This window comes from Peromyscus leucopus, chromosome 4 (assembly GCF_004664715.2).
Source record: "Peromyscus leucopus breed LL Stock chromosome 4, UCI_PerLeu_2.1, whole genome shotgun sequence".
Classification (NCBI taxonomy): Eukaryota; Metazoa; Chordata; class Mammalia; order Rodentia; family Cricetidae; genus Peromyscus; species Peromyscus leucopus.
This window is the reverse complement of record NC_051066.1, coordinates 103,791,795-103,805,580: the sequence shown is the minus strand read 5'-3', so window position 1 is coordinate 103,805,580 and position 13,786 is coordinate 103,791,795. Positions and strand designations below refer to the sequence as shown.

The window sequence follows — 13,786 nt, the reverse complement described above, 5'->3', positions numbered from 1 at the left end:
TGCCCCAGCTCAGAGCCTTCCCGCCAGGTCCTCTATCCTGCTCCCGGTGGCTCTTAGCTGACAGCCCCTAGGATTTTGTACTCTGAGAGCAATGCCCACGGTCTGTTCATAGTTCCTCTGTGATGTGTTTTCCCAGAGAGACAAAGAGCTCCTGAAGGCCGAGTTCCTCCTGGTCTACCATGACTGTGTGCTCCCTCTTCTGCACTCGACGCTGCTGCCCCCGTTCAGGTGGGCTGAGGAAGAGACGGAGGCTGCTCGGTGGAAAGCCATCGCCGACTTCCTCAAGCAGAGCAGAGAGAACGAGGGGTCCCTGAAGGCTCTGCTGTCACCAGATGGGGTTCATGAGCCATTTGACCTTTCAGAGCAGACCTACGACTTCTTGGGAGAAATAAGAAAGAACTCAGCCTGATGGTGGCCATGGCTCGCGCTTCCCGCTGGACCCCGTGAGCTCCCGTGATGACTTGGCTCAAACGACAGAACCAAAAGAAATGGACTGTTAGAACTTAGATCATATTCTTTTGTGTACAAATTATATTTTCAAAGAAATGTCTAAAAATTTTATTGTATGTAGAGCAATAAAATAAATTTTATAAGGAATACTGTTATAGCTAAGTCTGATTTTTTTTTTTTTTTTCAAAACACTGAAGTGTCAGGCTGAAGGGACAGGTGCCTATGAAAGTAGAGTTTTTATCAAGGGCGAAATTTGTGATTATCCAAGAAAGTGAAAATATAATCCACCAGCTGGGAGGAGATATTTCCAAGTCATAAGACTGATACAAGTTTGGTGTCCAAGGGCAGGGCTTGGTGGCCAAGTGCTTGTCTAGTACATGCCAGGCCCTGGCTCCAACCCCGGCATTGCAAAGACAAATAGTCTGATATGCAGAATATTTAAACTGCTGGATATTGCTAATGATATTTTTAGTTCATTTGAGAAATTGTGTGGTTAGTCATTTAATTCAGTCTGACATTTGGGTTGATTTACCCCAGATGAGAACAAATGCAGTCCTTGTCTTTTAAAGTCAGTATAGAAAAATAACCACAGGTTTCTGTCAAATTTTTTTACCCACATTGAAGAGTGGTGCTGATGTGACTTTTCATGGAGCACCCAAGTCTTAGTGCATTTCAGATAAACTCACAAGGGCTGCAGAATGTCTCACACCTTTATCATTGACGATAGTAGCACCAGGCTACTTGGGTGCCTAGATGTACCAGTTGCCATTCCTGAGTACCTGCTGTATTTATCAGTACTCTGTGCTAGCTAGGTGATCTTCTCAGCTACTGTAGGATGCAGGTTCCGATCATTACCATTGAAGAGACAGACCAAGCAGGTTATATGACTCACATAAGGTCAGAGCTAGTCAGCGGCAGAGCTGATGTGCCATGTATCATGTCTGCTGCCTTAGAGGCTCTACATCATCATGCAAACTTGAGAATTGTATGTACACACAAGCAGTACTTATCACTGCCAGCCTGCTGCCCCATGCAGTATATTCTTTAAAAGAAAAAAATGTGCAAATAAAATTTAAGAAAGATATTTGAAGAAAAATATGGATCAATGGGGAAGAGGCCAATCTAAACTGTTATAGAGACCCCAAAATACATTTTAACAGTGTATTGACCAATAAGAGACCTTTATTATTAGAAATTTATCATAATACTTCTGAGCTATTCCAGCTTCCACTAGGCCCAAGCTCTTAAAGGTGACATTCCTTTCTGACATTGCCACACTGGGACTAAGTTTACAACCTGTGAAATCTAGGGGAACATAAAGTATTTCCAAACCGCAATGGTCCTTGATCTCAGAAATGAACACAGTTTGGTAGAATTCCTGGCCCATAATATGACTAACAAGTAGGAACTTGGCCTTGAAAAGAAGTATTCACTGTGTCCCTCTGTGTGAGCCCTTCTGCCCTTAGTGACTGGCAATGGTGTACCAGGCTTTTTCTTTTGGGCCACCAACCAGCTCCCAAATCATAACAGAGAGACTTATTAATTATAAATGCTCGGTCTAGCTTAGGCTTGTTTCTTGCTAGCTCTTAGAACTTAACTCGTTTTTTCTTCATCTACATTTTGCCTCAGGGCTTTTTACCTTTCTGTAATATGTCCTACTCTGTGTCTACTGGCTAGTGGCTGCCCGGCTGCCCTGGGTACCTCCCTCTCTTTCTCCCTCATTCTCTCCTCTCTTCTCTCATTCTCAGACTTCTCCTCCTACTTCTTCTCTCTGCCCACCAACCCCACCTATCCCTCTCCTGCCTAGCTATTGGCTGTTTAGCTTTTTATTAGACCAATCAGGTGCCTTAGGCAGGCAAGATGAAACAAATGCAACACACCTTTACACAGTTAAAGTAATATTCTGTAGCATAAACAAATGTGACACATCTTTACAGAGTTAAAATAATATTCCACAGCATAAGAGACGATTGAGGACACCCTTTCTGCCCACTACTCTAAGGCACACTATCTAGATGGCTCCTTTCCTTCCCAGGGTCTCTCCAGAAGCTGTTCCCCAGCAGGCTTTGCCTGGTCAGGACTCCAGGGACTCTGTCCTACCCCGCCCTTGAGTTGCCCCACCCCCACCCCAGTCTCCAGGAGGCCTGTTTTTAAAGGAACCTGAAACCATGTCACCACCACCACCACCCACTGTGAAGTCAGGTTTTTCTGTAGAATCCACGTTTTTGTTTTAACTACTTGGCTTATTCTTGGCCTGGGGCTGGGCATTTGGGATGAAAATAAATGCTGGCACATTCCTTTCAGTGGCTGTGAGGCCAGGAGGGAGACCTGCTTTCCGAACTCTCAAGCTGTCCTCCCTGCTCATTTGAAGTGTGCCTCATCGTTTTTGACACGTGGGGAAAGTACAGAGACAGCCACAGACAGTTCGGGTGATGCTGGGTCAGAAAGGGAGGGACATGGCCAGTCAGCCTGAATAGAGGGGTCAGCGCCGTGGGGTGACGTACCTTTGCCCATGAGAAACTCCTCCTTTTCAGTCAATGGAATCTTGTTTTTTCAGCAAAACCTCTCTGGCTTTTTAAATGCCACTCTTTAGCTTCCAAAACAGGAAAGCGTTGTCAAGGAGCCAAAAACATCCTGGAAACAGTCCTGGGGCATGTGTGTGACAAGAAGTGAGGCCCAGCAGCAGGCTGAGTTAGGTCTGCAGGGGAGAGGAGTGGGGGGAGAGGACAGGTCAGGACAAGCCTTCTCCACAGGGGCCTCTCTGGAAGGTGAGGAGGCTCCCTGCCTCAGAACCATGTAAACTAAATCACAAGGCCGGTTCTTCCTCAGACTCAGACTCCTAGCCTCTTTATTACTGCCTTTTAGAGTGAGTGAGTGAGTGCGTGTGTGCGTGCGTACGTGCATGCATATGCATGTGTGTGATACTCAGAGGACAATCTCAGATGTCAGTCCTAGACACCTTGTTTGGGGAGGGTCTCTTGTTCTCTGCTCTGTATGTATACCAGGCTAGCTGGCCTATGATCTTCCTGGAATTTTCCTGCCTCTGCCCCTTAGGAGTGCTGGGATTGCAGATGCACAGTGCACTGGATGTACGTGGGTGCTGGGGATCCGAACCCAGGTCCTCACACTTGCACGGCGAGCACATTTTACCCACTGAGCTGTTTCCTCAGCCCCTCTGGCCACGGCTTGAGTGTTCTACCATCAGGCCTGCTGGAGGTCCCCGTGCCTGGGTGCTTGAGATGATGCTAAGGGCAGGGGGGCTCAGGCTTTGGTGAGTCCATGGTCTTATGTATTCCTGTGGAGCCTCCAGACTCTACAGCAGCCCTACGGACAGGACAGCTTTGCCTGCCCATCCCAGGAGCATCTCGGAAAGCCATTGTCTCCACAAAGGAATAAGGAGGCAGAGGTGTCATCTGCGAGGGGAGGGCTTTGTCAGTCTGCAGTGTGATAGGATATCCTTTGCAGGGTGCCCACACCTCCTCTTATGTACAGCATTCCCAGGTCAGAAGAGCTCTCTGGCAGCGACAATGACCAGAACTAGTTGCTGGCTCACTGCTGTGTATACTCTTTCCAAATATACAAAGAGGTCGGGACAGAACCCTAGGTACCTGCACATCTGAGGGGTGTCATTGTGTACTCCCTCGTTTATTCCAAATGTTGCTGGGCAACTGCTGTGCTACCAAGCTGAGTGCTGTTTCTGTCCTATCATACAGCATGCTCACCAAGTAGCCAGTAGGGTACAATGGCTATGAGTCCTACAATGGTGTCTATTCTAACAGTTTGGGCTGTGACCATAGCTCAGCTGCTACACAAACAGGAGGCCCTGAGTTCAGTCCTCACATTAAAAAAAAAAAAAAAAAAAAAAAGCCAAGTAAGGTATTGGCTGGAAGGGCCCAGGCAGGCAGCTTCCTCCAGGGCTCACTGCCAGGCCAGTCTAACCTACTTGGTGAGCTCCAGGTCAGGGAAAGCTGTCTCTAAAAGCAAGGTGAACAACACCTGAGGATGCCCTCTGGGCTCCACGTGCATGTCCGTACACACCTGCACAGGCCATCGGTTCCAACAGTTCTGTAACGGAGGCATTATTGGTCTGACAGCAGCACAGTCAGCAATATATGTTCCATACACATTCCTGTCGGGACACTCCCTTTCCAAAACACTTCCTGACCTTGGGGTCATCTCAGCTCCAACATCCACACTCCAAAACTGTTTCCGGACCACATCAGTCTGATCGCACTATCTGTCGAAATCCAGCCGAGCTCCTGGTACAGTAATTGATCGCATCAACTTGGGGAGGGAGGAATAAGGCATAAGGAAACAACCAGAGCAGGCCTGAACTGCCACACGGGTAGGACACTGGGGGCCTATGGCATCTGATTCCGTGGTGTTGACACTGACCGAGGACCTGTGGAGCTGCAGGCAACAATATAAACCGGAAATTATTAATGGAATGCAGCTCACACTCGGGACTTTGGTAGCACACTCTCTCTTCCTTATACTCTACAAGGAAGCTTGGACTTCACCCTGCTCATCTGTGTCTAATACTGCCAGTAAAGATTAATGCAGAACTTTGTCCTTTCTCAGAGGCCAACCTGGAGGCTAACAAAATAGCAAGAAGGGAAGGAGGAGGAGAAAGGGGAGGCAGGGACAAATGAGGAGGAAAAATTTGTCTCTAAAATCTTTATGATTGGAGAAATGAGAGATCTCATCATTCAAAACATTCACTGGGGTCCTCCACGTTGCCAGGCAGTATTCAAGATGGCACAGTGGCCCACCCCAAGAATACTCCCATTCTCCAGCTCCTCTTGAGGCCCACAGCCTAAGGAAGGGCAAGGGGCAAGGGTCAGAGACAAGCAGCTAGTAGTAAAAAAAGCAAGAGACACTCCCAGTAGTGGTGAGTGTTTGCAGAGAATTCACTCAAGACCAGTTCAGTCTGCCTTTGCCTGCCCACTGGGCAGGGATGAGACCCTTGATCAGGACCCAACAAAAACGAGTGAGTTGGGGAAGAAAAGCAGAATTCAAAAGTATTGCCGAGCTGATAGGGACCTTCTCTCTCTCTTCTTCCCTCCTCTCCTCTCTCTCTCTCTCTCTCTCTCTCTCTCTCTCTCTCTCTCTCTCTCTCTATTTCTCTCTCTCTCTACCTATCTCTCCCCCTCCCCCCCCACTCTCCTTACTTTGTTGTTTTTTTGTTTTTTTCTTTTTTTTTTTTTTTTTCGAGACAGGGTTTCTCTGTGTAGCTTTGCGCCTTTCTGAACTCACTTGGTAGTCCAGCTGGCCTCGAACTCACAAGATCCGCCTGCTCTGCCTCCCAAGTGCTGGGACTAAAGGCGTGCGCCACCACCGCCCGGCTTGGTTTTTGTTTTTTTCTGAGGCATGGTTTCACTCTGTAGCCTCAGTAGACCTGATCTCATGAGTGACCCTCCTGCCTCGGCCTCCCAAGCTCTGGGATTATAGCTATAAACCACCACACCCCCCATTCCCATTTTCTTTCCTCTGCTACCTCCTAGCCATGGACACATAGGCCATCTGAAACCCAGAACTGGACACAGGATGCAAAGACACCTCTAAAAGCAGCCATTGGGGCCTGGCCTAGAAGAGAGAGCCCTGGGAACCAGAGCATGTGCACGAAGCTGCAGCTAACCACCTGACGAAGGCAACTTCCGGAAGGAAGGCTTTGAGAAGACAGCCTAGCATGACGCGGAAAGCAAGGCAGCGAGAGCCTGAGGCAGCTGGCCACATCACACCAGCAGGCAGGGAGCAGAGGGAAGAAGGCTGGTGCTCGGCTCACTTTCCCCTCTATTCAGCACATCCACGGCAGTGTCAACACATTAGGGCAGGTCTTCCCACCCCAACCCAACGTAGAAACTCCCTCACAGACATATCCAGAGGGGATTTGTCCCCTGCGTAGATTCTGTCGAGATGGCGATCAATACCATGAAGAATTCCTGGAAAGAAACTATGACTGCAAACACTGATTGACTGATTGGAAATGCAGTGATAGGGAAAGGTTAGGATGTTGCAGACCCACAGCCTAATTATATCTTATCCTGTCTCTTAGCTTTAGCCAAGAGACATTTCCTTGCTCACTTTCTATGTTGGACCTAACATCCTGTGATTAATAGATTAAAAACCTTTTGGGATTTATTAGCCTAGCAGACCACAAGCTTCCACCAACTCGAAAGCTAAGGTCATCAGATACTGTCTGTGGCGATTCACTGAAGGAGAGATTCACTTCTCTGATGTTTCCACTAATTTTAAAATTACTTTGATTTACAACTTTCTTTGTTCTACAGCTAGAAGAATTTGTGAAACATGGAACCTGAGGTACCTAGCTCTGTGTTTCTTGGACCATGGGCACTCAGATTTGGCTCCAGAACAAACCATCTCTTACTCTCTTTGAGGTGAGAGCTGTGTTTTTCACATCAACAATACTGATTATCCCACAAGCCCTTGTACGCTTTCCCGCTCCAGCCCCTGGGCCTTCATGCTCTCACCCACCCCACCCTTACTGTGTTTTTGGTCCTCAAGATAATAAAGAAAAGAAAAAACTGGGTTTAGCCAGAAGACCAAGATGGAAGTGGAAGTTGGGGTCTTCTGGGTTCTAGAAGGTATTAGATCAGAGCAGGGACATAGCTCAAGAAAATCACCCCATAAGATAGTCCATATGGGGGAGACTGGGAGGAGTGGAGGGAGGGGAGGCTGTCGGGATTATGGTATGAGAAGAATTTAAAAAATAGTCCATACGGCCTGAGCTCACCCCAAAGCTGACCATAAACAAAACGCCAAAGAGCTAGAGCATCCCAGGCTGGCCTTGGGTTCAAAGCTAGCACACCATTGCAAAATCTTAAAAACTGAACCAACATCAAAACCACAGCCCAAAGGAGGCACAGAGCTTACTGCCTGATAAAACAAGACAAAATATTAGTATTCAAGATAGGATTAAAACAAGACTCAGATCCCAAGACGCAAGACTCCTAATGTCCATGAGACAATCCTGAAATCACTCCATCTTTGAAGACTGGAGAAAATATCAACATTTATAAAAAGAAAAAACAAGTGCTAACAAGTCAAGGACAACATAGCTCCTGGAACTGAGGCAGTAAAGCAGCTACTATAACCATGCTCCAAGAAAGGACGGATATCCACCTGCAGCTAGCGGAAGACATCTCAACAGGGAGCAGAAGATGCAAATCAGGAACCAAGTTGAATTTTAAAAAGATAAACTGCTCTAAAATGGCAAACCTCCATGCTCACACACACACACATATACACACAATAATTGTGTGAAATGAAAATACATATAAAAATATGAGAGAATCAACTAAGCAGGGCTCATAGGGGCTCACGGAGACTGAAGCAGCCATCACAGAGCCTGCACGGTCTGCGCCAGGCCCTCTGCATACACGCCGTGGTTTAGCTTGGAGTGTTTGGGGACTCCTAACAGTGGGAGAGGGGGTGTCTCTGACCCTTTTGTCTGCTCTTGGGACCCTTTTCCTCCTCCTGGGTTTGTGCCTAGTCTTACAGCATCTTATGTTGGGTTCAGTTGCTCTCCCTGGGAGGCCTGCTCTTTTCTAAAGGGAAACGGAGGAGCAGTGGATCTGGGGGAGAGGGCAGGTTGGGGTGGACTGGGAGGAGTGGAGGGAGAGGAGGCTACAGTTGGGGTGTATTGCATGAGAGAAGAATAAATAATATTTTCCACTTCAGCTAGAATACAGAAACCTTCTTATCGTATGGTCCCTTATCTCTCACTTGCCCCATGTGGTGGTCATTGTATTAGATACATGTAAGTTAAAAATATTACCAACAGTGCTACGGCTTTTGACTTTAACCATCCTTTATCCAGATATTTATCATCCATGTCTTTATTCCTTCATTGCTACTGCCCCAAGCTCCCTACTGGTATACTGGTATAACTTCCTTTGCCAGAACTTGTGTGTGTGTGTGTGTGTGTGTGTGTGTGTGTGTGTGCACAAAAATGCGCACACACGCACCCAAGGGCACAATGTGCATGTGTACATACAGGTGTGTACTTCTGCTGCCTCTATCATGCTCTGCCATTGTCGCTTGAGACAGGATCTCTCCGTGAATCTGGAGTGAGGCTGGCATCCAAAAAAAAAAAAAAAAGCACCAGCGATGCTCTGTGTCTGTATCATTAGTATCTGTTTAGAAGCTGCTCTAGGAAGTACGACGTGCATAGTTAACTTTACAGTCTACTCAGAATTAATCGTTTCCAGGCCCAGTGAGAGGGCTCAACAGATAAAGTCACTTGTCCCTCAACCCAAGTTCTATCCCTGGAACCCGTGTGTAACTTCTCACTCTACCCTAACGGCTTCCTACTGCCCCATGTAGGTTATGGTCAGATCAAAGGGGCCCCCCAGCCCCCAAGAGTGGCATGGTGTTTGTTTGTGGCATTCAGAAAAGGTGATGAGAGGTGAGATTCCAAGAGAAAATGGTGGCTTTGGATCCATCCTGTCAGCAACGTAGGGACCTGAGCCTGTGTACTGTCAGCCCTAGGACTTGGAAAGAGTTGAGGACAGGCTGACCTGAGGTCTACTGAGGAGTCCATTACTGCCCTTCCTTGCAAGGCCTTGGCTTTGAGCTTCATTTACCCAACCCCGCCTGACTGTGCCCAGGCCAAGCAAAGCTAACTGGCTACTCCTCCCACCTTGCCCAGGACAAGCCCTGGAATTCCCTGCTGTTGCTAAGGAACAAGACACAGGCCTCTTGTGCAGGACATCCGTCTCTCTCCGGTGCATCCTCTCCTCTGCCTGGAAAGGCTCTCCAGCTGGCCTGCTGGAGCCAGGGAGGAAAGGGAGAAGACTTTGGGGCGCCAAGCCTTCCCTCAGAGCTGTGGAAAAATGAAGGTCAGTGGGTTGGAAGGAAAAGAAGAAAGTGGCCCAGTCTGCAGACCTGGCTTGAGTGTGAAAGGAGCACCTTTGTGTGTGGAAGCAGAGCAACGCTGCCTGGCCCCAACCCTGGGTCCTAGCTGAACTGGAAGACAGCTAGAGGAGAACCCCAAAGAGGGATTCAGGAGGGGCAACACCAAGTCCCTGAGGAGGGGAGGCGAAAAGCTTGGCTGCTCCAATCCCTCAGTTAGAATCCCCGGGTCGTCTCGATGGGAAGAAAGGCCATCTGCATGACCACTCTGCGACCTTGACTGTACCTCTTTGGTATCCAGTCTCCCTTCTTGGACAAGTAATAACAGAGTCACGTGGTGGACTATCTGAGCTCCAGAGGTGTCTGTTGATGGCTACACATAGTAGGTCCTCAAGACGTGGTCTTTATCTCAGCAAACCAACAACAAAGAAAAAAAAAACCTGCTTATACTCTGAGCCTATGGCTGTCACTCCTATCTCCTGGAGTCCTTTGCTCCAGGATTCAAAAGTTCCTTCCGAGGGAAAGTCTAGAAAAGAGCCTCGCGAGGCCGGTCCTGACCCCTCTCCCGGCTGGCTGGCCTCAGAGCGCAGAAGGACCAGCTCTTCTGGAACCTTTCTTTTTCCCCTCCCAGGCGACGTCCGTCCCTCGTCCGATGGGTGTGTCTGTCGGGCGGGAGGTGATACTTGAACAGCTGCGGGCGCGGGCGAGTGCCGCGGAGCAAGGGTGCCGGCAGAGGTGACAGCATGGCTTCCCGGGACACACCGCCGGCCACCAGCTACGCCCCGCCCGACGTGCCCTCGGGGGTCGTTGGCGTGCTCCTTACCATCCCCTTCGCCTTCTTCCTACCGGAGCTGGTGAGTGCGGCCGCCGCTACCTGCGGGGAGGGAGGGGCGGAGCGGGCTGGGCACCTCTCCATGCGACCGACCTCCACCCCCTGCGGGGATGGGGAAAGGCTGCTACCCCACTTTCCCTACCGGCACCTGACCCCAGACTGCGTCCCTCTAGAGCGAATTCTCCTCCTTCCCAAGGAACCACCCCCAGGCCACTTGTTGGTTGGAGGGGCGCAGCCAGACTACCCAGACCCCTCGGAATATTCTAGTACACGGTTTCTCACCCCCCGCCCCCGCCCCCAGCTGTTTGTATACTTTCCTAAAGTTCAGAGAACTAGGGGACTCTCTCAAGGGCTTTCTGAAAGAAGGTCTCCTAGTATTTTCTCAAATCACATCAGCTGACTTTGAACTTTGGTTTATGTGCGCTCCGCACAGGAGGGAGTTCATGACAGCATCGTCCATAAAACAATCTCCTGAACCGCCCAGGTTATCCCGGAGAACTTGTCCCTGTCCGACTCTGGGGCACCGCATAGCAGAAATGGGCGTTATCCCCTGCCCGGGCTCAGCAGTGCATTCAGTAGGAAACTCCGCTCCTGCTCGTCCACCTTCCCCGAAGCTTCCTGTGATAATCTAGTTTGTGGGTGACTTTTTCTTCCTAGCTGAACTTCACAGCGCTGCCTCTGGGCCGGGAGGAGGGCTCAGTAGGGATGGCCTACATAAAATGGGCGCCAGTGGTCAGCCTTTCCCATTCTCCTGGTCTGCTGGAAGATTGGGGACGGCTGAACTTGAGGCAAATTGGTTCAACGACGGCCATTCTTGCCCATCAAGAAAGGGAAGCCAGGCTGGCCAGGTCCCATAGGTGGGCGGCTTTGGCAGAGACCCCGCCTAAGAGGTCGAGTTCTTCCAGCCCTAATCCCCCACAAATGTGGGCAACCTGCCAGGCTGATCACATCCTGAGCTGCGTGGCCAGGCCCTGGGTGTGGCCCTCACTTTGGAACAGCCTGGCAGATGACAGGATGGAGGCTGACACTTTTTATTGAGCATGAGCATATGCTGTCCGTCACGCAAATCATTGTGGGAAGGGTGGCTACCTCCAGGGGGCTGGAGAGAGGCTTGGGAGTGTTTTCTGTGCTGTTTAAATGCAGCGCCAGCAAGAAGAGACAGTCTGTCCCAGGTTAGGGAGGGACCCAAGCCTGTCACTGGGACTGGCAGAAGGTAGGAAAGCAGCCAGGCAGAGAACTGGGACTAGAGGGAGGGCTGGCAGATGTCCCCACCTGTCCTCATCCTGCAGTTGGATTCTTAGAAGAGTACTATCACGGTGTCCTGGGACTTTGAGGGAATGAGGACATTGTCACTGGCTTGATTTTCTTGACTTGTTTTTAAATAATTTGAGATTTCTCCTAAAGACGTGGTCGCAGTACAGAAGTCTGTTTCACTCTGAACACCGCAGGGTTCCCCCAGCCGGGAAGTTAACGTTAGCACTCTGCTCTGGAGCCCTGTTGTCCTATTTGCTCATCCCCCCACTAAGGCCCTTTCTCTGACCCAGGACCCAGGTGAAAACTACTCACTGTACTCCGCTGTTCTCCCGACCCTCAGTCTGGGGCAGCTCCTCCGTCTTCCCCGTGGTGTTCTAGAGAAAGTACTAGTCTGTTACGGACAGTGCCCTTCCAGTTCGCCTTGTCTGTAGCTCTATTTTTAATTTGCAAGTCATCCTTATTCATTATTGAAAACTTGGAAAATACAGAAATGGGTGAAAAGCCTGTATGCATGCAGGTGTTCACAAGTTCACAGATGGAGCACATGCAGCTCTCTCTCTCTCTCTCTCTCTGTGTGTGTGTGTGTGTGTGTGTGTGTGTGTGTGTGTGTGTTGAGTACATCATCCTGCACATACTACTTGTACCTGCTATGAGCAAGTGCTACAGAATAATGTGTGCCTGGATGGAAGATGAGGAAGGAGGGGATGAGGTGGAGGAGAGCATCAAGCTTTGATTCCACGAACAGAAGCTAGGAAGACGTGCATGTGTGCTGAACCAGTTTGACTCAGGCCCTTCCTTGGCTCAGGCAGTCTGGTGTATTCTCCTTTTGCTGTCCACTGAAGCACCAGACCTCCAGGGACTCCTGACCCTTAGTCTTCTGCTCTGAGACAATAGTCCATAGAACGGATTAGGAATCAGAGAGGCCAGGACACCATTGCAGAGCACAGAAAACAGTATCCAGGAACTAGGGTGTAGTGATTCCACGGTAGGGTAGCTCGGGTGACGTTGCACAGTGGTGTCTGCAGTGACAACCCCCTCCCCCTCAACCACCAGTCACCGTCTGTGCAGTACCACGTGGAGCCAGTGGGCAGATCAAATCGGACAAGCTGGGGTCTTCCCTTCTGGCCATGAGACATCCTGGCTGTCAAAGAGGTACAGCCTCTGGCTCTCTGTGGCTCTTGAAGATGACAGGCTAGGGTAGCTCAGGCTCCCAGAGGCCTGCTCTAATTACCTTTGCCTACGATGCTTTATTTCCCAGTCTTCAGCATTAAAATTCACACTTTTAATCCTGTGACGCTGATGGTTCCATAGGAACTTGCATTCCTGCAGCTCCCCGGTGGCCATGTCTTTCCTAACTAGAATTGTTCTAAAACTGGGAAATTGAGGTTGGCAAGACAGATCTCCAGCTTACCCATGTAGATTTGTCTAAGAGCAACCAAGATTCAGGACTGTCTCATCACACCAAAAAGCCCCCTTTTGCTACTCTCTAGGGTCCCTCAACTCATCCCACGTTCCTTCTCACTATTCCAAACAGTTTGTTAGAAATAAGCATTTCCACAAGATAATTTTTTGCTTCAAGAAAGTTATATAAATAAATGTTACATAAATAAATAAATATAAGTTATATAGATAAAGGAACAGTATAAGACCTTTTGAGACTTACTCATTCCATGAAGCATAATGTCCTTGATGTCCACCCGAGTTGTCTGTATTCACAATTTGTTCCTTTTTAGTGTTGAGTAATATTCCACGAAAAGGATTTACCATAATCTAACCCACCTTTATTGACTGTTTCCAGTTCTTGGCAGTTTCAAATAGAGCTAAATAGAGCTGCTGTTGGCATTCACGTTCAGGCTTTTGTTGGAGTACATTTTCCACTTCTCTTGGGGGAAAGGCCTAAGTGTAGCTTGCTAGGTAGAAGAGCGGGTGTCTGTTTTGTTATTATTAAGAGACGAACAAATTGTTTTCCAGGGTGGCTGGAAAATGTTTTGCTGTTTGTTTTGCATTTTTTTCTTCTTCACTAGCATGGTGTGAACTGTTAACATAACTGAGGTTTTGTTCAGTGTAGTGGAGAATCTAGATTTCTCAATTGAAAGTGCTACTTGAAAACAACCTTAGCCGCACCGTAGTGGCTCACGCCTTTAATCCCAGCACTCAGGATGCAGGGGCAGGCGGATCTCTATGAGTTCGAGGCCAGCCTGGGCTACAGAGTGAGTTCCAGGACAGCCAGGGCTACACAAAGAAACCCTGTCTCGAGAAGAAAAAAAAAAAGACAAAAGCAAAGAAACAAGCAAGAAAGAAAAAAACCTCCAGGGTGAGGAACTCAGAGGGTTCTAAGGTGAGAACAGACCTCCACTGATTTTCCCACCCCATGCA

General features: G+C 48.9%; 2 protein-coding genes and 1 long non-coding RNA gene across 6 annotated transcripts in view; 2 read left to right on the top strand and 1 right to left on the bottom strand.

The window, feature by feature from the left end:
* Nphp1 (nephrocystin 1) overlaps window positions 1–597 on the top strand; it is a 50,245-nt gene extending 49,648 nt beyond the window's left edge. For 3 of the 4 annotated variants that reach the window (XM_028893392.2, XM_028893391.2, XM_028893390.2), the window contains exon 20: window positions 137–489. In XM_028893392.2, the coding sequence (XP_028749225.1) occupies window positions 137–409 (273 nt within the window). In that variant the 3' untranslated portion in view covers window positions 410–489. Of the gene's footprint in view, window positions 1–136 lie in introns of all 4 variants that reach the window. The other variant, XM_028893389.2, reaches the window with a different exon arrangement.
* The window catches only part of LOC119087889, a 16,337-nt gene extending 4,547 nt beyond the window's left edge, over window positions 1–11,790 (bottom strand). Inside the window, exons 1-3 of the long non-coding RNA XR_005091398.1 lie at window positions 11,723–11,790; window positions 9,611–10,198; window positions 2,955–3,148 (exon numbers count right to left, since the gene is read on the bottom strand). This is a non-coding gene — a long non-coding RNA (uncharacterized LOC119087889). The remainder of the gene's footprint in view (window positions 1–2,954; window positions 3,149–9,610; window positions 10,199–11,722) is intronic.
* Mall (mal, T cell differentiation protein like) overlaps window positions 10,057–13,786 on the top strand; it is a 23,036-nt gene continuing 19,306 nt past the window's right edge. The window contains exon 1 of the mRNA XM_028893406.2: window positions 10,057–10,178. Within this exon, the coding sequence (XP_028749239.1) occupies window positions 10,068–10,178 (111 nt within the window). The 5' untranslated portion in view covers window positions 10,057–10,067. The remainder of the gene's footprint in view (window positions 10,179–13,786) is intronic.